General features: G+C 52.6%; 1 protein-coding gene across 1 annotated transcript in view; it reads left to right on the top strand.

Moving 5' to 3' along the window:
• Positions 1 to 256: 256 nt before the first annotated feature.
• PLEKHD1 (pleckstrin homology and coiled-coil domain containing D1) overlaps positions 257 to 25,841 on the top strand; it is a 32,723-nt gene continuing 7,138 nt past the window's right edge. Inside the window, exons 1-7 of the mRNA XM_027552266.1 lie at positions 257 to 742; positions 15,870 to 15,963; positions 16,295 to 16,384; positions 16,603 to 16,679; positions 17,518 to 17,609; positions 18,827 to 18,879; positions 25,398 to 25,492. Of these exons, the coding sequence (XP_027408067.1) occupies positions 594 to 742; positions 15,870 to 15,963; positions 16,295 to 16,384; positions 16,603 to 16,679; positions 17,518 to 17,609; positions 18,827 to 18,879; positions 25,398 to 25,492 (650 nt within the window). The 5' untranslated portion in view covers positions 257 to 593. The remainder of the gene's footprint in view (positions 743 to 15,869; positions 15,964 to 16,294; positions 16,385 to 16,602; positions 16,680 to 17,517; positions 17,610 to 18,826; positions 18,880 to 25,397; positions 25,493 to 25,841) is intronic.

Here is a 25,841-nt window from a genome sequence, read left to right on the forward strand (position 1 = left end):
TCTGCAAGAGTGACTCCAAGCCCGTCACAAAGCAGACGTGTCCCCGGTTTTGATGTAGGCTCCCCACGCGAGAAGGAACCCGGGGAGAAATGAGCCCGCGGGGCGGGGGTGGGGAGCTGGGCTGGGTCCCGGGGCCAGGCTACCCGCCGGGACCTTCCGGACGCACTGAGCCCGGCCCTCCCGCCGGCGCCCGCACTGATTGGCGCTCGCGGCCGGCCTCCAGCCAGCTCACCTGCCCCTCCCAGCCAATCGGGGCCACCAGAATTGGGGCTGTCGCAGGGAGAGGGGGGTGATGCCGTTGACTGGAGGCTGAGCCTTCCTCCCCGCCGGGCCCGCCGCAGCCTGGAGCCCGAGCCGCAGGCTGCGCGCCCCCTCGTCCCTAGCAGCCGCGTTCCGGGACCCGCGCACTTGAATGCCGCAGCTCCCGGCACGCGCCGCTCCGCGTCTCCGCCGGCTGGGACGCGCCCAGACGGCGCCCGCCGACGTCGCCTCCCTGCGGCCTCGCGCTGAGCCCGCCCTCGCCCAGAGCCCCGCGTCCCTGCCGGCCCCGGGGAGCGGGTGGGCCCGGCCGCGGGTAGCCCCGCCGAGGCAGGATGTTCACGTCCAAGTCCAACTCGGTGTCGCCCTCGCCGTCTCTGGAGCAGGCTGACTCGGACGCGCTAGACATCAGCACCAAGGTGCAGCTCTACGGTGTGCTGTGGAAGCGGTCTTTCGGGAGGCCGTCGGCCAAGTGGTCCCGGCGGTGAGTGCCCCTCCCGCGCCAAGTGAGGACCACCTGGGGAGGGAACCAGGGCCTAAGGACCCCCTACCGAACCCCTCACTGCCGTCCTGCCTTCCTTGTGACCTTGGCCTCGCCCCGTTTCGCTCTTCGGGGGCTTCTCCTGGAAGATGTGGATCCCAACCCTGGACCGGGTCATCCCTGCCCGAGGCTGGTCGAGCCGCTGAGTTCTCTGTGGAATGAATCTAAGTCGGGTTGGGGAGAGGGGGCGCGAGCAGAAGAGATCGTGGCCGTGGTTGGAGCCCAGTTGGGTCAGATTGGGCCGTACTCTGCAGCGGAGAAAGAAGCCCTGTCTTCAGCCAAACAGCCTCCCTGGGACCCCTCCCCCAATGCCATCATATTCATATCCCTCTGCCCCAGGCTTCTAGAAGTGGGAGTAGAGGTGGGGCATGGGTGTCCTCCCTTCCACCCCCCACTTCCACCCAAGCCCAACAACCTGGTACACGCAGGGAGGGAGCTTCTGAAAGGCACTGGCCAGGGGAGAGAGAAGGGCCTGGGAGAGTCTGGGTCCACCCCTGGAGGAGTCTTATTGGGAACTGGGGCTTCCCAGGTGGAAGCTGGGGCTTCTTTAGTTGTAAAGAACCTGCCTGCCAACGCAGGAGATTTAAGAGACTGAGTTGGATCCCTGGGTTGGGAAGATCCCCTGGAGGAGGGCATGGCAACTCACTCTAATTTTCTTGGCTGGGAAATCCCATGGATAGAGGAGCCTGGCAGGCTACAGTCCTTGGGGTCACAAAGAGTTGGAAAGGACTGAAGCGACTTAGCATGCACATGCAGTCATGTGTGTCTTTAAACTGGGCCTACAGAAGAGAGACTCCGGTGCTTCAGGCAGAGAAGCTGGGACAGAAAGGAGGGGCTCTTGGGGGTTGGGGGAAGGGAGATGGGGCAGGACTGAGCATGGATGGGTCCTGTCAGAAGGACTGATCCTGTGGAAGGGGTGGTGGGTAAGGTCAAAGCAGCCTGGGTCTTCAGCCTCAGCTTCCAGGTCCCAGCTCCAAGGCCACTCCTCAGAGGATGGTAGCTACTCATAACTGAGCCTGGAAGGTATTGGAGGAAGGGGGAGTTCACAGCCCTGAACTTGCAGGAATCTCCCAGTGCTGGTTTCAGGAGCAATGGGCCATCTTCTGGAAATTTTTCACCTTCAGGGCGATCTCAGCTCTGAGATTTGCTGTGTGATGGCCCCTGCCTGGAGGCATGACCCTGCCAGGAAACTAGGAGGGGGTCCAGATGCCCCATCCATCCCACCCTGTGCATCTGCCCCTGAGCACGGGGGCTCCCTTTGTGCCCAGGAACACAGTCCAGAGGGACATGGTTATAGTTGGTTTTGATGTTCTGTTTTGATGAATAATTTAATATGTCTACAGAACAAATGGAGCTGTGGATGCTGTTTCACATTTTACACACCTGGTTTCTGCTGGACTTCTCTTTGGGGTTTAATGGGGTGGTGGCTCCTTGAGTTCCTCCAAAGTTAAGCTTATCTCTGATCCCCTGAGGGGAGGCCTGGGGCAGCAGAGAAGCCATGTTGTGAGGGGTTTCCAGGGCTGTGTAATCTGAGCAGCAGCTCTCAAGCACCAGGAGCAGGCTTGTCTCTACCAAGGGCATCAAGTGGGTATGGGGAGGCAGCTTATAAATTCAAGAACCGTTAGCAGAATGCACCCCACCACCCCCTTCTACCTCAGTTGCTCCAGGCAGACAACTCCTCTGTTGGGTCTAGCTGCTGTCCTTGGTATTACCTTTGGGTCTTGTCCTCCAAGACGTCCCTTTCCGTGCATTTTCACCTGACGGCATTCCTAGTAAGTGCTGGGGATCTGCAGCCCCCAGGTCTGTCCCCAGCGCCCCTCACCCACAGGTGTGGGGACTTGGCCACTGCATCTGCAGTTGATTCCAGGCCTGGGAGGCACTGGGGGCAAAAGTTCCCCAGCCAAAAGCACAGTGATGGAGCCCGGGAGCCTTGGAGAGCTGTAGCACCGCCCCCCCGCCGCCCCCCACCAAGAATCTCCACCAGTAGCTCCCACAGCCACTCAAAAAATCATCCAGCCCAAGTCAGAACAGTGTATACACTCTGCAAAGTCAAGTCCTCCAGCCCCCTTCCAAGGAGATTTTCATACTCTTGTTCCTTCATGGGAATTCTGGAGTTGCCCCTGTGCGAAGATTCCTCCTTCCCTGGGACTCAGGAAAGAGGTAACATTCCCTTGACCTCTCTAGGCCTCTGTCCATCCTCACAGATAAACACACACACACGTGATTTAGCCTTGGATCAGCAACAGCCGGCCAGAGAGGGTCTGGAATGGGGCGGGGGGAGGCCTGATGCTAAGCTTAGCCCCTTCACTTCCCAGCAGGGCCCCTTGGGCCCCACTTACCTATCTGTGGCCTCTTTGGACTCCAGCTAATTAGCAGCCACAGGAAGGCCTGTGGAGGGGGCACTCAGGCCTGCCACCGCAGAGCCCTGCCATTAGAGCGATCGATACCATGGTTGAGGGGGGAAGCAGCTAAGAGGAGGGGGCCTGGAAAGGCTCCTGAGCTGCATAAATAACTCATGGGCAGGATGGGAGCGGCTGCGGCCGGCTGGGTTCTGTAAAGCCTCTTCTGCCCAGGGCCTGTCTCGGGGCCTGTGCCGCCAGCTCCTAGTGCCTGAGTAGCCCTTCCCTTCCCGGGGTGGGAAGATGCCCTTGAGCTGAAGGGCCAGCTTTTCTCCCCTATGAACAACAAAAAGAGAAAGGAATCCACAGAGTTTTTTAGCAGTAATCAGAGGATCTGGGAGGTGTCTAGAGGGTGACTCCTCCCCCTCACCTGTGAGCAGTGGAGACACAGGTGCTCAGAGACAAGTAGAACAGGAGTGAAGCCTCTCTGCCTGGGCCATTGTCAGCCACGCAGTGGCACTGGTCTAGCAGACAGGCCAGCTCTCTCCCAGGGCTTCATTCTTTTCCCAGCATTCCAGTTGTTGTTCAGTCGCGAAGTCACGTTCGACTCTGAGACCCCATGGACTGCAGCATGCCAGGCTTCCCTGTCCTTCACTGTCTCCCGGAGTTTGCTCAAACCCGTGTCCATTGAGCGGATGATGCCATCCCACCATCTCATCCTCTGTTGCCCACTTCTCCTCTTGCCCTCAGTCTTCTTTTCCAGCATCAGGGTCTTTTCCAATGAGTCGGCTCTTCGCATCAGGTGGCCAAAATATTGGAGTGTCAGCTTCAGCATCAGTCCTTCCAGTGAATATTCAGGGTTGATCTCCTTTAGGATTGACTGGTTTGATCTCTTTGCAGTCCAATCCACTCCCTAATCGCTCTCCACATCTCCCAAGGCTGGAGCCTCTGATGAGGAGGGCCCAGCTGACTTCTTCCTGCACCTGGGACATCTACACTCGTGTCCCCCCACCTCCCCCGGGTATAAGGTGACCGGTGGGCCCTGGGCATCAGCTGACTCCTGTGGAGCATCTGCGGGTCCTGCCTCAGGGAGCTGAGACTCATGGTGTCCACTAAGTGCCAGGGGAACCCTGGAGACGAGGGGGCCTTATTTCCCAAATCTCAGGCCACAACCTGCGCAGGTGTGGAAAGATGATCTGTGCAGCTGGTGTTCATCCCGCCAAAAGACTTGAGGAGACTTTCTTCCCACAGAGATTTGGGCCCGGGAGTTTCAGCCTTGGCTCTGAGCACCGCTTCCTGAAGGCGACACTGTGACACTGTCCCAGAGGGCTGGGGCGGGGAGAGCTGGCCCGTCCCCTCCACTCAGGCTCAGCCTCACTGCAGTGACACCAGGACTTGGTCTCGCTTCCTGGCTCAAATAGCCTTTCTCACGGCTGACTGGGAGGTGTCCCCCCAGCATGGCTGCAGCATTTCTGCCTGTTCTATCCCAGTCTGCAGGCCCCTCTTTTTTTTTTTATAATCAGCTTGCGCTTTCCCAACTTCTTTCAGAATGACTGTTTGGGTGGGCAGTGGCCAGGTGGCAGCTCAGGGTTCTCCCCAGATCCATCTAAGATGGTGGCATCAAAGTTGTTTTGAGTCCTTAGTTTAAGTATGATCTGGGTACAGTCTCCAGATCATAGCGTAGCTATAAGATGAAATGGCACCCATTATGTCAGGCTTCACTGGGGTCACGTGACGATTTGCCTGGCCTGAAGTTAAATGAGTTGCTTATGCAAATAAGACATACTTCTCCCTCCCCACCCCCAGGAGCTGTCATTAGAGGGTACTGATGGGTTGTCTGAAAACAAGGGCCAGAACTCAAGCGGAACACTTTCAGGCGATTCACCTGCCTTACGTCCAAGACTTGGAAATATAAAGCAGTTTCTTTTGAGAGCAGTTGTGGCCCTGGTGGCAAGTGAACCCAGGCTCAGAGGCAGGTGCCCTGAGTTCCAGTCCCAGCTCTGCAGGTGACCAGCTCTGTGACCCAGGCCAAGGCACAGCTGCCTCACATCTCACTGGCTGGCAGTGTCTCATCCGTCAAATGGAAATGGATCCAATTGTGACGTTTACACTCTGTTCCATGGTGATTGTAACGGTGCCTTAACTCCACCACAGGGAGGCCGGGGGCAGAAGGTGGGTTCCACGGTCCCCTCCTACTTCTCCCAGTGCCTCTGCATTACTGCCTGCTTGGCATAGTAAGCTTGTCTTTACTATGTTGTTCAAAGAATTCTGCTAACTTGTTTTTTATTTTTTAAAATTGGAGTATAATTCCCAGGTGGCTCAAGTGGTAAAGAACCCACCTGCCAAAGCAGGAGACGCAAGAGATGTGGTTTGATCCCTGGGTTGGGAAGATCCCCAGGAGGAGGAAATGGCAACCCACTCCAGTATTCTTGCCTGAAAAATCCCATGGACAGAGGAGCCCGGTGGGCTACAGTCCATGGGGTCACAAAGTCAGACATGACTGAGTGAGCATGCACACAGTTGCTTTATGATGTTGTGTTAGTTTCTGCTGTACAACAATGTGAATCAGCTATAGGTATACATATATCCCCTCTGCTAACATTTTTTGGAGCCCCTTGGACTTGGTGATCTTTGCATAAACCCTCACTTGTCATCACCCATGTACTTCACAGGCAGGATTTTTTGCTGTCCTGCCATTTCAGACCTAGAGCTAGACAAGTAGCAGAGGCCAGGGTGGGCATTCCCTGAGTGTACCAGGCTGCCCGGAATGAACAAAAAGGGATATGCACTGGGAGCTGTCATTTCTGCCACTTCTAAAAGGGACACTTCTGATAAGCCGTCCTTCCCTGGCTCTAGGATTTACTTGACTCTGCACCCCACACCCCCTTTCTCAGTGCCCGAGGAGCTCAGGGCTGAGGAAGCCTGGGTGCTGCTCCTGTTCTGGATGTTGGTGTCCCCAGGAAGAAGAGGCCGCCAGGCTGGGTGTCCTGCCTTCCTGGAACAGGTAACCCATGGCCTTTCACACTTCCACAGGCCAGGGTTTCTGCTGATCCCCAGGGGCTCTAAGTTCTTGTTTCCTTGTCTGTGGATGAACTGGCTGCCCAGCGTAGGTGCTCCTTGTTGCATTAGCAGATGTGGACTCTGGCTCCTTCCTCAGTCTCCCCCCACATCCCCACCGCCACACTGATGCACCAGCCTCCACACAAGCTTTCTGGGGGCCTTGTAGACTGTGTGAAAGGAAAGTAAGTGTTTAACTCTTTGCGACCCCATGGACTGTAGCCCACCAGGCTCCTCTGTCCATGGGATTCTCCAGACAAGTATACTGGAGTGGGTTGCCATTTCCTGCTTCAGCGTGAAGAGAAGGTTTGTCAAAGAGCAGGGTGGAGAGGTATTTAAATCCCAGAGGTGCAAGCACCTGGTTGGGTCAGTTCCCTGGTTTCCTGAGCCTTCCAGATACTGCATCTCACTACCACCAGGGCTGGGATTGTTCGCTGCTGTCTCTTGACCCTGTAGGGCCCAGGCTGTTGGATCTTCCCTGCATCCTCTCTCCTCTGCCCTCTTCCCTCACCCCACCTCCCTTCTGCCCTCCAGGATTCCCCCCACTCCAAGTTTCTCTCACTCTGTGATGCAACGCCCTTCCCAGCCCCTACACTCACACTTGGCTTTGCCCCTCCAAACCTTCGGAGCAGTGTAGATGGGCCTTGCTTTGCCAGGACCCATCCAACTTAGAAGGTACCTGTGGGTCTGCTGCTGCTACTGCTAAGTCGCTTCAGTCGTGTCCGACTCTGTGCGACCCCATAGACAGCAGCCTACCAGGCTCCCCTGTCCTTGGGATTCTCCAGGCAAGAACACTGGAGTGGGTTGCTATTTCCTTCTCCAATGCATGAAAGTGAAAAGTGAAAGTGAAGTTGCTCAGTCGTGTCCGACTCTAGCAACCCCATGGACTGCAGCCCACCAGGCTCCTCCGTCCATGGGATTTTCCAGGCAAAAGTACTGGAGGGGGTGCCATTGCCTTCTCTGACCTGTGGGTCTAAGTAGCCTTTTTTGCTTGCTTCCAGCTGGATCTACTGTGAGGCCCATGTTGACCATCACACTCTGCTTGAGCCCTTGTTGCCTTCAGGGCACTGAGGAGGGGAGTAAAGGTGGAAGCAAAGCTGAGGAAAACCTTCCTGGGCTCCCTGGTTCAGCTCGGACGGCACCTTGTCCGCCTTGCACCTCAGTTAGTGTCCTGGCCCTCGTGTCATCCCAGACTCTGCTCTCCCTCCCTTGTCTATTCAGCAAGCTCTGCTGACTTTTATCAGCAACAACCAAGAACTCTAATCTGCCCCTCTGCCCAGCTGTGGCACCCTCTGAGACACCTTCTCCATGTCTAAAACTGCAAGGTGACCTCACAAGGGCCCTTTTGAAGCCCACTGGCAGCTCCCGTCATCTGCCATAAGGGGCCCCACCTTCTCATAGGGACCACAAGCCCCACCCGTGTCTGGTCCTCACTGCTGTCTTTGACTTGAACTCACCTCTCACTCCCCTCCCCCACACCACTGCTCACCCCTCTGGCACTTAGCTGCCAGTGATACCTGGCGTGTTCTGATAGCCTTGAAACACAGTGTTCGTTGCATCTGCTGTGCCTTCTGTCTGAGATGCTTCTCCACTTCCCTCGTCCCCTAGACACTCCTATTCATCCTTCCAAACCCTGCTGAGTTGTCACCCCCTCTCGGAGAACATTCCGGGCTGGACACCCAAACGATTCATTCCTCACCCATCTGTCTTCCTGTTTCTCATACAAATTTACAAGGTGGCAGGGTACCCTGGTGCTTTACAATGTTCCCAGCTCCCCACTTGCCAGCTGTGTAATCTGGGGCATGCTACTTAACCTCTCTGTTCTCCGCTCATTTCATCTGGCTCATGTGAGGAGTAAATGGTTAACAACCATTCTGATGTTATTAAAACAGTGCCTGGCACAAAGGAGAAGCTGTAAAAGCATTGGCTGTGTTTTAAATTATTGATTTGTACAATCAGTGTTTGCCTGTAAGCTCCCTGAGGACAGGAAATCATCAAGCCCAGACTGTACCAGGAGATTCGCTCATGCTCTCTGACCTGAGCTGGCCAGAGGCTTGCAGTCACCTTGCAGAGAGAAGCTCTAAGAAGACAAATCACGATGCCAGGTCTGAAGCAGTAAGGAGAGCCAACAGTAGTGGTGAGAGGGGCTGGGCATCAGAGAACAGAGCAGCTGAGAACCTGAGCTTTGTCAGTGTGTTACCCAGCCAACTTTGCTTACCAGCAAGCCAGATGCTGAGCCACCCAGCTTTGCAGCAGAGATAAGGTTTATTCACGAGGCAGCCAAGTGAGGAGTCGGGAGAGTTAATCTCAAATCTGCCTCCCCAGAGGCAAGCAGCTTGGGGTATTTATGGTCTAAACAAGAAGGGAGTCTGAGGCATGGGGGGAGGTGACTGGAGGAAGGAGGTGAAGCAGTCTGTGTTCTGCACAGGCGCATCTGAGTTACATGCTTCTTTATGGAAGGCATGTGCAAATTCCAGGGAAGTCCGATATGGAGGGAACCTGGGCTGTGACGTCACCTGTGGGGCGAGCAGGTCTATTCTGTGCAGACTCTGAACAGATGTGTTGGGTCCTCCCAGTTTCACCCAGTTTGTTGTGTAACAAGCAGAGGGCTTTTAAACAAGCTCTTCCCTTATCTGGTGGTCTGTTAAGACAAGCTCAAGAATTTGCGTTAGTCACCAGTTTCTGTTACGGATTTTTCAGCCCATGGCTCATGCTTTCAGTCCTCCCCTATCTCTTGATTCAGTTCCTCAGCTTTGGCAGAAGAGGACCACATTCTGCTGATAAGGGTGGAAAGCCTTTGGAGAATTAGAGGAATGGAATTGTTTTGCGTTTGATTGCAAACATGGGACCATGTTTAGGATCTGGGTTTTTTTCCTCTTTTGAAGGCAGGCGCTTTAGTCTTTATGTTGAATAATCATCATATGAATTAGAGTTTGGGGCTTAAGAATACGTGGCAAAGAGCAAGTACAGGGTTTTACCAAGAAGGAGTATAAATCCTAGCCAGCTCACAGGAGAATGACAGTCTAGGGGACTTCCCTAGTCGTCCAGTGTTTAGGACTTTGCCTGCCACTGTAGGGGGTGAGGGTTCAAACCCTGGTTGGGGAGTTAGGTCCCACAAACCCTGGGGCCAAAACACCAAAACATGAAAAAACCAGAAGCAATATTGTAGCAAATAAAAGACTTTAAAAATGGTTCCATATCAAGAAAGAAAATCTAAAAAAAAAAGACAGTTTAAGTAATCCCTCAGATATAGACCTAGTTCCTTACAGGATCCACAAGAAGATATTTCCTAAGAATCCAGGTTCTTCGGGTGACACTTGTTGGAGCCAAGTTGCATAATTTTTTCTCAGTAGTTTTTAACTTCCAACGTGGTGTTAGTATACACATAACATGAGCTACTGGCTGCCACACACGTGCTCCTTCTCTGCTGCAAACCTCGGCGTCTCAGCATTCGGCTTGCTGCACGTCGGGCTGACGAACCTGGTCTGGTAACAAGCCGGCAAACTGAATTCCCGGTCTGCCCCTTACTAGCTGCTGAATCTCTCTGTGCCTCAGCTCCTTCACCAGTGAAGTGGAAATACAGCCCCAACTCTCAGAGTTGTCGTGAGAGATTAAATCAGATAATGTCAATAAAACACTTAGAAAAGTGAGCGTCTTGGTACCTGGTAAATTTTCCTTCATCTAGAGGTGAAATTCTTTAAGACCAGAGAGAAGACGCAGCCAGGGCAGACACAGACCCTTTACTCATGTACACGCTCTGGGCTTCACTGAAGCTTAGGACTAGACAGGGAGACCCCAGGGGCTAGGACTGGAGACCAAGCTTTGCCCAGGACTGAAGTTGGCCTGGGTAGAAGGGTGAGCTTTGGACAGGAGGGAGGGGCGAGTGCAGGAAAGGGCTGTGTATTTGGAGGACAGCGAGTTGGCCAGCTGGGCTGAAGCCAAGAGCTCTTGCCAATAGTTTTTTGAGCACAAATGGGAAAGGAGGTCAGGGGAGGCAGTGGCAGACACTGAACCTAATAATAATAAATATTAGTAGTAGTAATAAAAGTAAATGTTTAAGGAACATTTACCATGTGTCACACAATGTTCAAAGACTTTATGTGAACAACTCTTTTCGTTATCCCAACAACCCTAAGAGATATATGTACTATTAGTGTTTTCAAGTTCCCCTGGGGGACCAGAGCCCTAGAGAGATCAGAGGACTTGCCCTGGTCACACAGCTGGTAAGTGGCAGAGTTCTGATGCTTGTCTACCCCAGCCTTGAAACCTACTGCCTTTGGCCCATCTGTTTCCTGCCCAGGTGATGGCCCAAAGGCCAAAGCAGCTTCTGAGGCAGTGTGGTATGGGAGTAGGAACAGAGGCTGTTGTCTGTGTTTCCAGTCCCAGGTCTACCTCTACCCTGGCTATATGACCTTGCATGTGTAGCTTCATCTCTTAGCCTCAGTTTCCTCATCTGTAAAATGGGAACAAAAAGCCCTACCTTCCAGGATTATTACATGGATCAAATGCTGATACCTAGGGCTTCCCTGGTGGCTCAGACAGTAAAGAATCTGCCTGCAATGCCAGAGACCGGGTTCAATATCTGGGTCAGGAAGATCCCCTAGAGAAGGTAATGGCAACCCACTCCAGTATTCTTGCCTGGAGAATTCCATGGACAGTGGAGCCTGGTGGGCTACAGTCTATGGGGTCGCAGAGTCGGACACAATTGACCAACTAACACTTTCATTTTTTCTTTCACATCCAGCATGGAAAGCAGCACATGAGAACAGCTAAACAACCAGTGTCTATCTCCAGCCCTTATTCAGTGAGCCCAACTCGGCAGGACTCAGAAGGAGGCAGCCCCTGGCTTGTGGTCAGAATGAGAACCCCGGGAGTAAGGGGATGTTGGAGGAAGGGGCAGGAAGAGGAAGCATCCTTCTGTGCAGGGCACTCTGACCTTGGGCCCCCACCTGCTGCAGAGAAGCTGAGAGTCATCGGCTGGAGCAGCGGGCAGGCACTGAGACAGGGTTACAAGCAAAGCCAGCCCTTTGGGTCCTCGAAGTGACCTTGCCAGATGTACCCTTTGTTGGACGATCCTCCTCCTTGCCAGCCAGGGAGTCACCCTCCTCCTCCAGGTCCATGCCAGCTCCCTTCCCTTGATTCCCATCCCCACCCAAAGCAAACCAAGAGCAGCTGCAGCCAGACCAAGGCTTGGCATGCATGGCACGTGACCCTTCATGACCCCTGTAGCCATGGGAGCCCCTAGCTCTGCTGAAGTCTGGAACAAAGCATGCCCTGGACATCCGTCTTCCCCTGCCTCTCAGCGGGCACAGAGAGGAGGGCCGTGACATCCTATGTGGCAGACGGGTGTGGAGGACTTTTCATGCCTTCATCCCCTGGGTCCTTTCCTGTCCCTCCTGTGGCCCCAGCCCCGAAGGGATCCCATGCATGACCCCCTAGCCCTCCAGCAACGGTCTGTCCTCAGCCCAGCGGCTGGACTGAGCCTTCTGCCATGCAAATTGGATTGCATCGCTCCCCTCAGAACCCTCCAGTGCCTGTCCCTCCTACTCAGAGGAAAAATCAGCCTCTATCAACTAGCAGTCTGATTTTCAGCAGGTCATGTCACCTTTCTGCTTCATTTCTGCCCATAGAAAATGTAGACACCTGCCTCATAGGATAATAAAAGTGTTAGTCGCTCAGTCATTAACAACTCTTTGCAACCCCGTGGACTGTAGCCTGCCAGGCTCCTCTGTCCACAGAAATCTCCAGGCAAGAATACTGGAGTGGGTTGCCGTTTCCTCCTCCAAGGGATCTTCTCCACCCAAGGACTGAACCCAAGTCTCCCGCATTTCTGGCAGATTCTTTACTGTCTGAGCCACCAGGGAAGCCCTTATTGGATAATGCTGCTGCTACTGCTAAGTCGCTTCAGTTGTGTCCGACTCTGTGCGACCCCATAGACACTGGAGTGGGTTGCCATTTCCTTCACCAATGCATGAAAGTGAAAAGTGAAAGTGAAGTCGCTCAGTTGTGTCCGACTCTTCGAGATCCCATGGACTGCAGCCTACCAAGGCTCCTCAGTCCACGGAATTTTCCAGGCAAGACTACTGGAGTGGGGTGTCATTGCCTTCTCCAATTGTCAGATAATAGTGAGTGTTAAATGTATTAACAGAGGTAACTACTTGCAATAACATATTGCTTGGGGTAAGTGCTAAATAAACGTTAGCTTTATCATTAATGCTATTATAGTAGCCAACAGGGCCTTACACAATCTGCTTTCTACCTGGTTCCTTCTGCTGCAGCCACATTGCAGTTCCTTCCAGAACCAGGCACACTTCCCATTCCAGGGCCTTTGCACCTACGGCTCCTCTGCCTGGAACACTTACCTTTCCACAGATAATGCCTTCAGGCTCTCCTTGACCACTTTGTTTAATATCAAAACCTCGCCCACCCACCCCTCACCCCATCAATTCCCCTGGTTTATTTTCCTCTATAGCATTTATCAACATCTGGTACTTTGCAAGTCTTTCTTTCTAACTTAGTTACTGTCTGCCTCCCCACTACACACACTCAAGTATAAGCTCTATGGGAACAGGGATTTGTGTCTCTCTTGTCCACATCTCTGTCCCCGACACTCAGAACATTGCCTGGCACAGGTGGGAGCGCAGCGATTATTTATTGAACCAATGAACGTTTCTTCAGGCCAGCCCCAGGAGACAGGTACTCGAAGCCTCATTTTGTAGAGGAGCTTTGAAGGGAAGACCCTGCAAGGCTGGGAGCCTGCTGGAGGCTGTGGCTTGAGGGATATGGATTGTTTGCCTCCAGAGCCCTGTTCTCTCCCTGCCCGTGTGTCTAGTGACCATCTGTCTGCCACCCTCACCGAATCCCCGGCACAGTGCTTTGCTCTGAGTGAGGAGTCTCTAGAAGTGTCACAAAGGCAAGGAAGTATTTATCTTGGTCAGCTCAGGCAAATACCGTAGCTTGAATAAACAATCTGTTACACTGTTAAACCCTTCTGCTCAACAACAGAAATTTATTTTCCTAGGAGGCTGAAAGTCTGAGATCAGGTGCTGACGTAAGCAGGTTCTTTCTGGGAAGGACTCTCTTCCTGGCTTGTCGATGGCTGCCTTCTCACTGTGTTCTAAAGGGGCCAAGTGGGAGAGCAAATGCTTCATCTTAATAGGATCGGATTGTGGCCCCACTTCTTGACCTCATGTAACCTTAACTACTATCTAAAGACTACTTCCAGGGACTGCCTTGGTAGTCCTGTGGTTAAGAGCCCACCTTCCAATGCAGGGGCTGCAGATTTGATCCCTGGTTGGGATGGGAGAGCTAGGATCCCACATGCCTTGGGACCAAAAAACCAAAACATAAAACAGAAGCAATATTGTAGCAAATTCAATAGAAACTTTAAAAATGGTCCACATCAAAGAAAAATCTAAAAAAAAAATAAGACCCTGTCTCCAGATACGGTCACATTGGAGGTTAGGGCTTCAACTTATAAATCTGGGGGAATACAGTTCATTCCATAGCAGTATTTCAGTAACCACTGAAAGGGGAGGAGAAGGGTCCCTAAGAGGCGGTTCTGTGTCCCCTGCCTCCCATTTTCCTGTGGGTGACAGGACTGTGGAGATGTGCCACTCAGTCCAGTCCTGGCTCTTCTTCAAATTGGCAGAGTGATAAGCACAGTCTCATCTGATCCTCACAATAACCAGATGAGGTCCATGTTATCACTCCCATTCTACAAGTGAATAAACTGAGGCTCAGAGAGGCAAGCTTACTTGGTCTAGCCCCTCCCCCTTCCCCCCCGACCCCAGGCTGAGAAATGACAGGTCTGTGTTCTTATCTACTCTATAAATTTCCTTTGAAACTGTCAGGGGACATCTCACTTGTCCCACAGGGCCGAAGGACCATGACAGGTCCTCCAGATAAGAGTGAGCACCCAGGGTGCGGCAGTGGTGCTAAGTGCCAAGTGCACAGCAGGTCAGCACGTACAGGAGCTGGTCTGGTCACCAGAGGGTGGGCATTCCTGGGAAAACTGTGCGGTCTCTTTCTCAGGATCGTGCAAGACAGAGTGAGGCGGGAGGCAGCGAGCTTAGTGTTCATGGGGCCAAGGGGCTAAAGGGCAGAAGTGGCAGGAAGGCTGAGAAAATGGGCAGGGGTCAGGTGCTGGGGGGCCCAGAACGTGCCTGCTGTTCTGCAGACAGTGGTATTCGTGTGTTCTTCCTCCACTGGAGGGTGGGGTTGGTGGCGGGGTGAATTGGCTTTAGCAGGAAGTCACCTCTGAGGTCCACAGCTGTCCTCAGTGTCTGGGTGGGCCGAGAGGGTCCATGCAAATAAAGAGCATGGGTGGGGTTGGGTGCAGAGCAAAGGACAGAGCTGAGCTCCTTTCCTGGGGGAGGTGAGACAGCAGCTGTCGGCAATCACAGCAACCCTCCCACTGTAGCTGTGGCCTCAGGAGGGTCCCCATGGCTGGTGGCACCTTCAGAGATTCACCAGCCCCTTTTCGAGTCCCTCCCAAGAGGGTGGGTCCAACCAGGGGTGTGCCGGTGAATGTTTAACCACTTGCTCTCTTGGGGGTGGGGTGGGGTGGAGCCCTTGATGTTTTGTAGCATTTGATGATTTCCATGGTGTAAATATTCCCACTCTGACTGATATCAGCTACTGGTATGATGTCACTGAACTCAGAGCAGGGGAGAGTCATGCTATTGGCCGTCATGAGCCCATCTGAGTGGTGTTTCTAGCTCCCCCTAGTCCCGTGGCTCCAACAGCAGCATTAGCAGCTGCCCCAGGAGGATGGAGCTACCACTCTGGGCTCTCAGGTCCAACTGGATCTTCTCCTGGTGTCTTATCTAGTCATCAGACCTGTGAGAGTCCCCTGGGTGGATGCAAGAGCTCCGCCTCTGGGCATCAAAGTCAGAAAGCACCAAGGGCCTAGAGATCCCAAAGTGAAAGTGTTAGTCACTCAGTCGTGTCTGACTCTTTGCAACCCCATGGACTGTAGCCCGCCAGGCTCCTCTGTCCATGGGATTCTCCAGGCGAGAATACTGGAGTGGGTAGCCATTCCATTCCCCAGGAGATTTTCCTGACCCCAGGGATCGAACCCACATCTCCTGCATTGGAGGTGGATTCCTTACTGTCTGAGCCACCAGGGAAGCCCTAAGTTAGCCCCAGGGCCCAGAAAGGAGGCCTTGGAACATCCAAGACCAAAGGCAATGCAGGTGTCACATGTAGGCTGCAGGCCTGGCCTCACCAGCCTGGTACCCACATGCCATTTGATTGCCAGTCTTCAAGACCACTTGTCAAAAGACCCACTTTGGAACTGTGGGTCCTCCAGCCCTTCTCCTGCCCCTCCTGGGGTAGACTCACAGGGCTGAAGGTACCTGAGGGGAAGGACCACAGATACCCCCCTGTGCCAAAGGGGGCGGCTCGGCGGCTGGAGGAGCCAGCTGTGGAGGCTGCCTGTGGGCCTCCCACTTCCGCTTGTCCACTGGCGTGAGGGTGGGCTGCCTGTTGGTGGGGGGCTGGCCAGCTGAGGACTTTGCCTGGATGTGGCACGTGAGTTGGCAAAGATGAGTCTGCACAGTGTCCTCGTGGGCTCCCCACGTGAGCACAGATACCCCAAGGGTGCTCTTGTCATCCCGAGAAACCTCACCCCTTCCCTCCTGTTTGCCCCTCCTCCCCACCACCCACTATAGGTTTTGCATCATCAAAGAGAGCTTCCTTCTTTACTACTCTGAGAGCGAAAAAAAGAGCTTTGAAACCAATAAATACTTCAATATCCATCCCAAGGTGAGGGGCCTCTCCCCAGGGCACAGTTGGGAGGTCCCAGTGGGAACAACAGGGGACGGTATCCTCTGAGGGGAGGGTGCTCTCCGGTGTCTTGCTCAGGTCCCACAGAGAGTCTTTGTCGTGGGGCGGAGGGCGGGGGGGGGGGGGGGGCGCACAAGCCACCCTGGCCCCCTCCCAGGCTGTGTCCCTCCTGTGTCCCTCTGGGAGAGTTCTGGTCTGGCTTCTAGCCTCAAGCCTTTAGCAACACCTGGATATTGGCTGAGGCTCCCAGAGGCCTTTGGTGACCTGGGCTGGGTGGGGAATGGGGGCCACTGTCCTGGTTCTTTCTCAGGGTGTCATCCCTCTGGGCGGCTGCCTGGTGGAGGCCAAGGAAGAGCCCAGCATGCCCTACGCCATGAAAATCTCCCACCAGGATTTCCACGTGAGTAAGGCTCTCTGCTTGGCCTGGGCTCCGCAGAAACAGAGCAGATTCCCTGGGACCCCAGGCTCCCTGGGGGCATCCCCTCCAGTGGGCTTGCCTGAGAAGAGTGTCAGTGACTTGGGGACATGGGTGAGAGCATGGAGCAGGCCTGCAGAGGCCGAGTGGTGGCTCCTGGAGTGGCTCCTCTCAGGCACACCTGTGTCTTCTCTTCCTGGCAGGGGACCATCTTGCTGGCCGCCGAGTCGGAGTTTGAGCAGACCCAGTGGCTGGAGATGCTGCAGGAGTCTGGGAAGGTGTAAGTGCACGTGGGCAGGAAGCGGGGGCAGCCTGACGGTCTGGAAGGGGAGAGTGTGGGCTAAGCCAACCCTGACCTCCCTGCCTCTCGACTGGGATCCTGGTGGGCATGGAGACACCCTGGGAGAGGGCAGGGTGGGAAGCACAGGGCTGGGGGGAGCTGGTTTGTGTGGGGAGTGGAGATGGACCAGATTTAGAGAATCTTTGGGGAGTCTTCTAAATAAGATTCGAGCAAAGTGAGCTTTGCTTGTTTAGAGTCACAGGTGGCATACGTAGACACCATTTGTCTCCTACTCTCGGGAGCAAATCCAGTGTCACTATTGAGAAGTTGGCAGCCTCCTGACACCCATCCCATCTCCCCAGCCCCTAAGTTATCCTAGCACAGACCAGTGGTTTGCCCAGGTACAGAAACCTCCAGCCCAACACAGCCCATTTGCACACAGACCCCTGTCTCAGCCCCTGCCTATTTGTGGTGGGCTGTGCTTTTGGTTCCACAGATGATTCTGAGTGGTGCCCTGGGCCAGGCCTTGTGGCAGGTGGTGGGCGTTCAGTGGTCTAGAAAGCAGCCCAGGAAGCAATCTCTTTCCTGCTCCCAAAGTGCTATTGGCCCAGCCTGTGGTGGCCCACTTTGCAGCCTGGGCCAGCCTCCGGGGACTGTAGTGGATCGATGCTGGTGGCTCGCCCAGAGTCACGGGGCCCAGGGTGGGTGCGGCTGGGATTCTGGGGAGAAAGGATGACGAGGACACACTCTGCACGTTCTCTTTCTCCTCCAGCCTTCTGTTTTAACAGTTGTGTGTGTCTTCCTCTTCTCTCCTGTTCCATCTGCCCTCCCTCCCCAGGACTTGGAAGAATGCCCAGCTGGGAGAAGCCATGATCAAGAGCCTGGAGGCCCAGGGGCTGCAGTTGGCCAAGGAGAAGCAGGAGTATTTAGGTTGGCTGAGGGATGGGCTGCAAACAGGCTCTCTGGTGATAGCATTTCAGGGCCAGGGGCTGCAGCCCTAGGTTTGGCGCAGGACTGAGGGAGCGTGTCTTGGGTAGGGGTTTAGCAGGCTCCAAGGAGCCGGAGACCAGCCCAGAGCCTGGGGGGCTATATGGCATGATACGAGTCCTCTGGGTTGGCATGACAGGAGGCAGGAGAGCCTAGTGGTTAGGAGCCTGAGCTCTGGACCCAGCTTTGTCATTTATCCATCAGCTGTGTGGATCTTTAGGCAGCTCATCTTAAGCCTCAGTTTCCTCACCCTTAAACTGGAGACAAAATTAGCCCCCAACTTTTAGAGGTGGTGGAAATGCCTAGAAACACCTGTGTCCGGTGTGCAGCAAGGGCCCCACAAATGGAGAGGATGTTGCCCCCAGACCCCAGTTCTCACCCCCAACCCTCTTTAAGGTTCTAGGCCCATGTGCCCCTGATTGGCTAGTGGTTGTTGTCCAATTGTTAAGTTGGGTCTGACGCTTTGAGACCTCGTGGGCAGCAGCATGCCATGGACTGCAGCACGCCAGTCTTCCCTGTACTTGATTGTCTCCTGGAGTTTGCTCAAACTCATGTCCATTGAGTAGGTGATACCATGCAACCATCTCATCCTCTGTTGCCCCCTTCTCTTCCTACCCTCAATTCTTCCCAGCATCAGGGTCTTTTCCAATGAGATTAGCTGGTAGGCATGCTCTGTTTGAGAAAGAAGACAGTAAGTCTGGGAGGTTGGTCCTTTGCCTGCAACCCTCTCCCTTACTGCCTCCTTAAACATGTGGGGACCAGAGCACTGACTCCCCCCTGCCTGCTCTAGACACCCTCTGCTCCCAGGACCTGCCTTACTTCACTAGCCAGACATCAGTGCAAAGGTTAACAGCACAATGGGGGTGCAGAGACGCACTTGAGCTTCAAAGATGAGATGTCTTTTTCTTGTGAATGTACAATGTGGGGTCATTGCCAGGAGAGGAGGGTAGCAGATCAGGCCAGCACAGAGTTTGCAGCCCCAGGAGCTGGCCCCTCCTGGCCCCTCAGTGGCCAACCCCGGCTGGCCTTGGGGCCAGCAGTGCCAACCTCATCCTTGGAAGGAGCTGGGGGCAATGGAGGCGTGACCCCTGAGGCAGTGACCCCTCAGGACTGGATCTGCAGTGAGCATCTTGTGAGAGTGTGTATGCTTGCTTTGGCAGACAAACTGATGGAAGAGACCGAAGAACTCTGCCTTCAGAGGGAGCAGAGAGAGGTAGGGGCACGTTGAGGCCACTCCCCACCGCCTCCCGCTCTGTGGGCCCTTTCACAGCCGCTGTGCGCTGACCCATGTTCCTAGCATTAGGGAAGGGTGTAGGGGAGACGGGTTCCTAGACAACCTGCTGGGAAATCAGATGGGCAGAGCAGGGAAGCCGCTGAGATGACAGTGCTTGGGACTTGCTGTTGCTTTTTGACAAGAAGTGTGTTTCTCCTTACCAATCCCCAGGGAGGAAAGTCAAAAGAGTAGGTGTTCACTTTCTAAAGAAAGAGCCATTCAGAAATTTTATAAGCTGTGTCAGGAGGCAACGAGCTTCTTGTCACTACTGATATTCACAGGAGGATGAGGTGGCCTTTTTCATCCAGAGGGACTTCTGGCCCCATAAAGGTGACTGGGTTGGAAGATATCAGAGGTTCCTTCATCCTCTAAATGTTAACAGACAAGTTTTAAGGAGGCCAAGCATTGGCCGGAGGCAGCCTGTGGGGTGAAGGAGACCCTTGCCTCGTTTGAAGACTAGGGCTGCTGAAATCCACACTATTTGGGATCTCCATGAAACCCTGGGCCTTGCCTGTTCTGAGGAGCCATGAAGGGCAGGGTAGGGTAGTGGTTATCAGTGCTGACTTGGAGCCAGGCTGCCTGTGTCTGGATTGGACCTTCACTGCCTCTGACTGTGTGACCTTGGGCAAGTTACTCCGCCTCTCTGAACATTAATAGCCTTAAGTGAAAAATGGAGATAATAATAGAACCCATCTTATCAGGTATGTTTTGAGGATTAAGTGAGATGTGATATATAAAGTGCTTAGCACAGAGTACATGCTTAATGAACATATGTGTTCGTATTACAATCGTTAACTGTGAGTCCATCCTACAATTGAACTGCCCGAGGTCCAAGCCGCAGAGTGGCATGCCCCGGCACACCCACAGAAGGAGGGCCTGATTTAGTCCATTTCTCTTTGCCTGGTTCCTGTTGCTTATCTCTCCCAGGCAAGTTCAGGGCTGGGCTCAGTGCCTGCTTCTCTGACTTGATTCTCACAAACCTCTTGCCCTTCCCAACCACCCTCCCGGGGCTTGGGAACAGACTTGACAGTCAAGAAGCATATCACCGGGAAAAAAAAAAAAGAAGCAGCCTCACGGCGATGTTGCACCCTGAATACTGCTGGGGCCTTTCAGAGTACCTGAACTAGGATGGGCGCTCGATAATGCTGTGGAATGACTTAATATTTTTAATTCTTATAATTTTACATTGCATCTTGATTTTTAACCAGTAGGACAGTCCACCCTCATTTTTCTTCTTCCAAAATGTTATCAGATATTCTCACCCATTTTTTTGTTCCAGCTGGACTTCAGTGTCATTTTGTTAATTACAAAAACACAACCAACCAAACAGACAGAGAAGGAAATCTGAGGATTTTTATTAGGATCGCATGGATTTGAGGATTGGCGTGGTGACAGCATTGAGCCTTCTCCCCCCAGCTACATGTGGCCCCTAGGATCAGGCTCTCAAATGGATCCCTCCTGTATTAGAGTGTGGGCATTTTCTTTTGACTGTTCTGTACATTTTGAGAAGTGAAACGGGGTAGATTGTCAGCAACTTAAAGGCAGGTAATTTAGGAAGCCAGGGGATGGGATGGAGTGACAGATACAGCCACTGGCAGGGGGAGACAGACTTATCCATCAGAGAGGCTAAATCTGGGGCAGCAGTCAGCCCGAGGAAAATTTAGACACTCTATCTAGGTCTTTAGCCAGGAAATGAGGCCAGCAGAGACCCACTGCTCACAGGCCTCGCTTAAAGCCCTAGCACGCTGAAGGAGAGAGGCCGGCCAGCTGTGAATTTCCTGGGTTTTAGGTACAAAATGTGAGTGAGACTCACTAGAGTCCAGCTGGTGCCCCGGTGAAGGCTGCCCCGGGGTGGCAGGAGGGAGAGGAGGGTGTTCAAGTTCACATTTCTGGGGCAGCTGTGTGCTCTAGATGGAGAATAGAACTCCCTGAGTCATGCTGTCCAGGGTTTCCCTCCCTTGCCTTGTTCATCTATATTATGGATCCACCTGCCCCCGTATCCTTTCCCATCTGCATCAGGTCACAGAGATGCTCTGGGAATGCCTTGCTTGGGCCACTTAGAAAGGCATGTGGTACCCTGGCCCAGTGATAAGTGGAAGATTCTCTGATCTTTAAGAGGTAGTTTGGCTTCAGAGGAGACGCAGGGTCTGGTACCAATCTATCACTAACTGTGTGACCGTGGGCACGTTTGCCTCCGTGTTGCTCCGGTAAGAGTGATGGCTATACCTGGCTGGCTCCCAGGTTGCTGTGGGGCTCATTGAAACAGAAGGCAGGGGGTGCTTTGTGGACCAGTAAGGTCTGGGCCGACGGGCGCTGTGTGATCGTGTAGCTCTGACATCCTCCGCGTGGTAGAAAGGGCCAGGAACTCAAGGGGCACGAGCTGAGAGTTCAAAGGGCACTGTCCTGGGCTCTTCTGCCCTGAGATCAAAAGATAATGCCTTTAGGACTTCCCCAGTAGTCCAGTAGTTAAGGTTCTGTGCTTTCATTGCAAAGGGCGTGGGTTCAATCCCTGGTCCGTGAAGTTCCGCCTGCCGCGTGGTGCAGACAAAAACAAAATAAAACAATGTTCTGCCTTTCTCCGGAAGACAGTGCCCTTCCTTGGGCACAGGTCCCTCAGGTGTCCCTGGCTCCTTTGGGCATGGTCGCATCACTCTTATCCCCTGGGGGAGGGCAGCTGTCCTGCCTTCCCTCTTCTGATTGAACTGTGAGAGCTCAACCTTGCACGTGGGCAGGCACACGGGAAATCAGAAATGCACAGGACCCTTCAGGCAGGGTTCTTGCCTGTGGAGTGCTCCCAGTCAGAACTCAGACTCTTGGAGCTGGAAAGGACCTCTCCCTTTCAGGTGAGACTCTCAGGTGACCTCCCTGATGGGTGTTGATCGTGATTCTGCCACGGGCAGCTTAGGAGATGTCCTTTGCATTATTGTTCCATTATTTGAAAGCTCTACTTTCCTTGAAACTGGAATCTGCTTTCTACCGACTTCTTTCCAGCCTCATACTTTGGCAACTTAGTAAGTCCAACAGTCACTGACAGACGCATGATGTGGTGGATGAAGACTTGAGCTGCTGTGGGTCTTAGCTGACCGCAGCCTGTGGCAGGGGGCCTCAAAGACTCGTGCCGTCTTGGGCTGCATGAACAGGAGCTTCTAGCTGCTTCAGGCTTATAGACTGTGTGTGCCACTCCAGTCAGCATTCTTAGGCTACACTTGGACAGCATTTAAGAATCATCTGGATGAAATGGAAGATGGGAAAGAAGTCAGCATCCAGGAAGAAGATTCTCTTTCTTTTTGCTCTTTAATATAGACCTTTCTCCCATAATGGTAGAAATCATGCTTTTTGTAGAAAACTTAGGAAACGTGAAAAAGAAAACAAGTTTTACCTTTAACCCTACAACTCCACAGACAATTACTGTCAATTCAGCTTTTTTCTTTGTCTTTGTTCCTGTAGATTATTCTTATATATATTTTAAACCTAATAGGGTCATATTAGATACTCAGTTTTATGGGCTTTTTCATGATATCTTTCATTTTACCTTCATTAACACTATACCTTCAGCAATTTTCCATGTCATTCAATATTTTTTGAAAATATCAATTTTAATGACCAAGCACTGATTGTGATGTTCATTAATCTTCTACTTTTGGACATCTAGGCTGTTTTCACTATTATAAATTATGCCACAGTGAACATCTTTGTATATAAATCTTGGTCTACTTTTCTAATTATTTCCCTAGGATAAATTCCTATAGGTGGAATTACTGACTCAAAGGGCAAGAACTTTTAGACCTTCTGATGCATATGGCCAAACTGCTTTTTAAAAATATGTACCTATTGACACTCCCATCAGCAGTGTATGGACATTTCCATGGGGTTTTAATAATTTATTTTCTCTCATTTTCAATTATAAAAAGATACCACAGAGTAATAGTAAGTAAAGGGAAATATTTGCAAGTTGAGGTATTGGAAAAAGGGGTCTCTCCAGGCCAAGAGGCTGAGACCATGGGAGGGTGTCCTCCAGTCAGGTCCTATCTGATCTGTTCTGAAGCAGCAAAAGCCAGGTGCCCATAAGAGCCAAGTGCCCTTGTGACTTCTCAGGTCTAAGCCCAGGGATGCCTCCAGGCTGTAACAGCCCTGCCGCAGCAGGTAGAGGCCACCAGAGAGAGAGAGGAAATACGAATCTGAGGCCACATCAGTGTTTATCGTCATTCACAATACCATATGTCAGCTACTGAGAATGTATGAGAACAGAGGCTTTCCAACTTTTTGAAGCTCTGAACTCTTCTTGGATTAAAAAGAGGGAGGTCTACAAGAATAAAATTTTAAATATATTTATATTATGTCTGCATGTGGCTGTGTCTACTGCCATCACACACAACCCCAAAATATTAGTGGTATTGAAGGGCAAAGGTCTATTTCTCACTCAGCTACATGGCTCAGCCGGGGCTCTGATCCATGCCTCCTCGCTTGGGGAACCCAGGCTCATGGAAGCTCCACTGTTAGCAGCAGCATTGGCTGACGTGGCAGGGAAGGGAACACAGCGTGTCACGCCCTGTCTGTAAAAGGCATCTGCTCGGAGGGACACACTTCTGTTCACGTTCCACTGGCCTCGGCCAGGCCCATAGGCCCCCACCAACTTTTACAGGTGGACTGTGGCCGTGCAGTGTTCCACGAGGACATCAGAGTCCTGTGAGCAGCCCCAGGGATGACCACTTATGAGCCACACCTAAAATGCCAGTAATAATTTTAAGGGGAAAAAATAGCAGCTTTTTGGGTAAAAAGCTTAGGGGTGAAGGACATAGGGTTTGGAATCGGACTCTTCCCTTTCCTTGGATTTTATTCCTTCTCTGATTCTCCTCAAGGCCAAGGGCAATTTCCCCCTATAGGCAGCGCCCAACCCCCCACCGACTTCCCTGGCGGGGTTTGCATTATCCTTGAGAACAAAGCCTCTGGGTGAAAAATGAGGGCGTAATTCAGAACTAGAAGATAAGAGAGAATGTGCATCTAGAAATAATATTCTCCCACAGAGTAATATGTGGAGGAACAAAGCAGTTGTCACAAAATGCTTCTAACCACCCTTGGCTTGACGTGTACCCACCAATACTACCTGTTACTGAACCCCAGGAATACAGGTCCCCTGGGGGAGCACCTGCTTGCTGGGAAAACACTTGTGCTTGCCAGCAGATTTGAAGGAACTGGTCCGGTTCCCTGGGTCAGCTAGTCCTGGGCTTTCTGCCTCACCTGTTCCCTTGGGGGTGAGTCCAGGGGAAGCTGCCACCAATGCTCATTGTTTCCTGGATGCCTTGAGAAAAAGTCTTTATTCTGTGACTTTGGGGTTGAGAATGGCTTTTCTTAGTCACTTCTAACAAATGCCACTCCAGAGATCTTGAATGGAAACGTACACCCACACATTTCACTCCAGGGCTTGGGGGTCAGCCAACACACCTTAGGTGCGAGTGACTGGAGCTGCCCAGCAAAGCGGACATCTAAAATTATCGTAGTCTGTTGTAGAATGCTCAGATGCTCAGCTGTGTCCAATTCTTTGCAACCCCATGGACTGTAGCCCACAAGGCTCCTCTGTCCATGGGATTTTCCAGGCAAGAATACTGGAATGGGTTGCCATTTCCTTCTCCAGGGGAGCTTCCCAACCCAGCGATTGAACCCATGTATCTTATATCTCCTGCATTAGCAGATTTTTTACCAAACATCCAGTCATAAGAGGGCTTCCCATGTGATGCCAGTGGTAAAGAGCCCACCTGCCAATACAGGAGGCTAAGAGACACCAGTTCAATCCCTGGGTGGGGAAGATTCCCTGGAGGAGGGTATGGCAACCCACTCCAGGACTCTTGCCTGGAGAATCCCAGGGACAGAGGAGCCTGGCAGGTTACAGAGAGGTCTGACATGACCTAGGATGCATGCACGCCAGCCGTAAGAACTAATGTTGGGATAATTTCTAAACCCTGCCCTCAGCATGCTAAGTGTGTTTTTGTTTCTTTTTTTTTTTTTTAATTTTATTTTTAAACTTTACATAATTGTATTAGTTTTGCCAAATAGCAAAATGAATCCATCACAGGTATACATGTGCTCCCCATCCTGAACCCTCCTCCCTCCTCCCTCCCCCTACCTGTTTCATTTTGTTTGTTGATTGTTAACATTTTTATTGAAGTATAGTTGATTTACAATGTTGTTTTAGTGTTGGGCATACAACAGAAGTGATTCAATTATATGTCTGTATATATATTCTTTTGTGAAGTGTTGTAAATGAGCCCAGCGCATCACAGATCTTGGTTTCACTGAGACTGTGTATCACTGAGTGGGATCAGGACTCCTCAGGGCTTAATTCTAAGTCTGGTACCGATTGTACTGAATCCCAGGGTGTCCTCTGGGTTAGATCGGGGGTTCCTGACCCCATGGCTGCTTTGCTGTCTCTGACTCTTTTCTTCCTCTCTGATTCTCTCCAGGCTCTTGAGCGCCTGAACCAGGTGCTGGAGGCCGAGAAGCAGCAGTTTGAGGAGGTGGTACAGGAGCTGAGGATGGAGCAGGAACAGATCAAGAGGTGGCTGTGGTGCCCTGGTGGAGCGGGGGTAGGGAGAGGAGGGTTCGCCCAGGCTAGGACCTGTAGGACCTGTGTGTCCCGCCAGGCTGGTGAGGCCTCCCCCCAGGAGATCCTCACTGGTCAGTGACTTAGTTTGGACCCGTCCAGCGTCCTTTTTCTAGGCCCCCCAAAGCTCCAGGCCTTGAGGGGCCTAGAAAAAGCCATAGAGCCCACACCAAGGGGTCACTTCTGCCCAGGGGAGTGTGAGACATGGGCAGGTGCAACCAGACATCCCCACCAGCAGCGAGCCCCTCCTGCTGGGTCACACCGCCCTTACCCCAGGGCAGACAGGACAGGCTGGTCTGGAGGT

The sequence above is a fragment of the Bos indicus x Bos taurus genome, chromosome 10, assembly GCF_003369695.1.
Source record: "Bos indicus x Bos taurus breed Angus x Brahman F1 hybrid chromosome 10, Bos_hybrid_MaternalHap_v2.0, whole genome shotgun sequence".
NCBI classification, from domain to species: domain Eukaryota; kingdom Metazoa; phylum Chordata; class Mammalia; order Artiodactyla; family Bovidae; genus Bos; species Bos indicus x Bos taurus.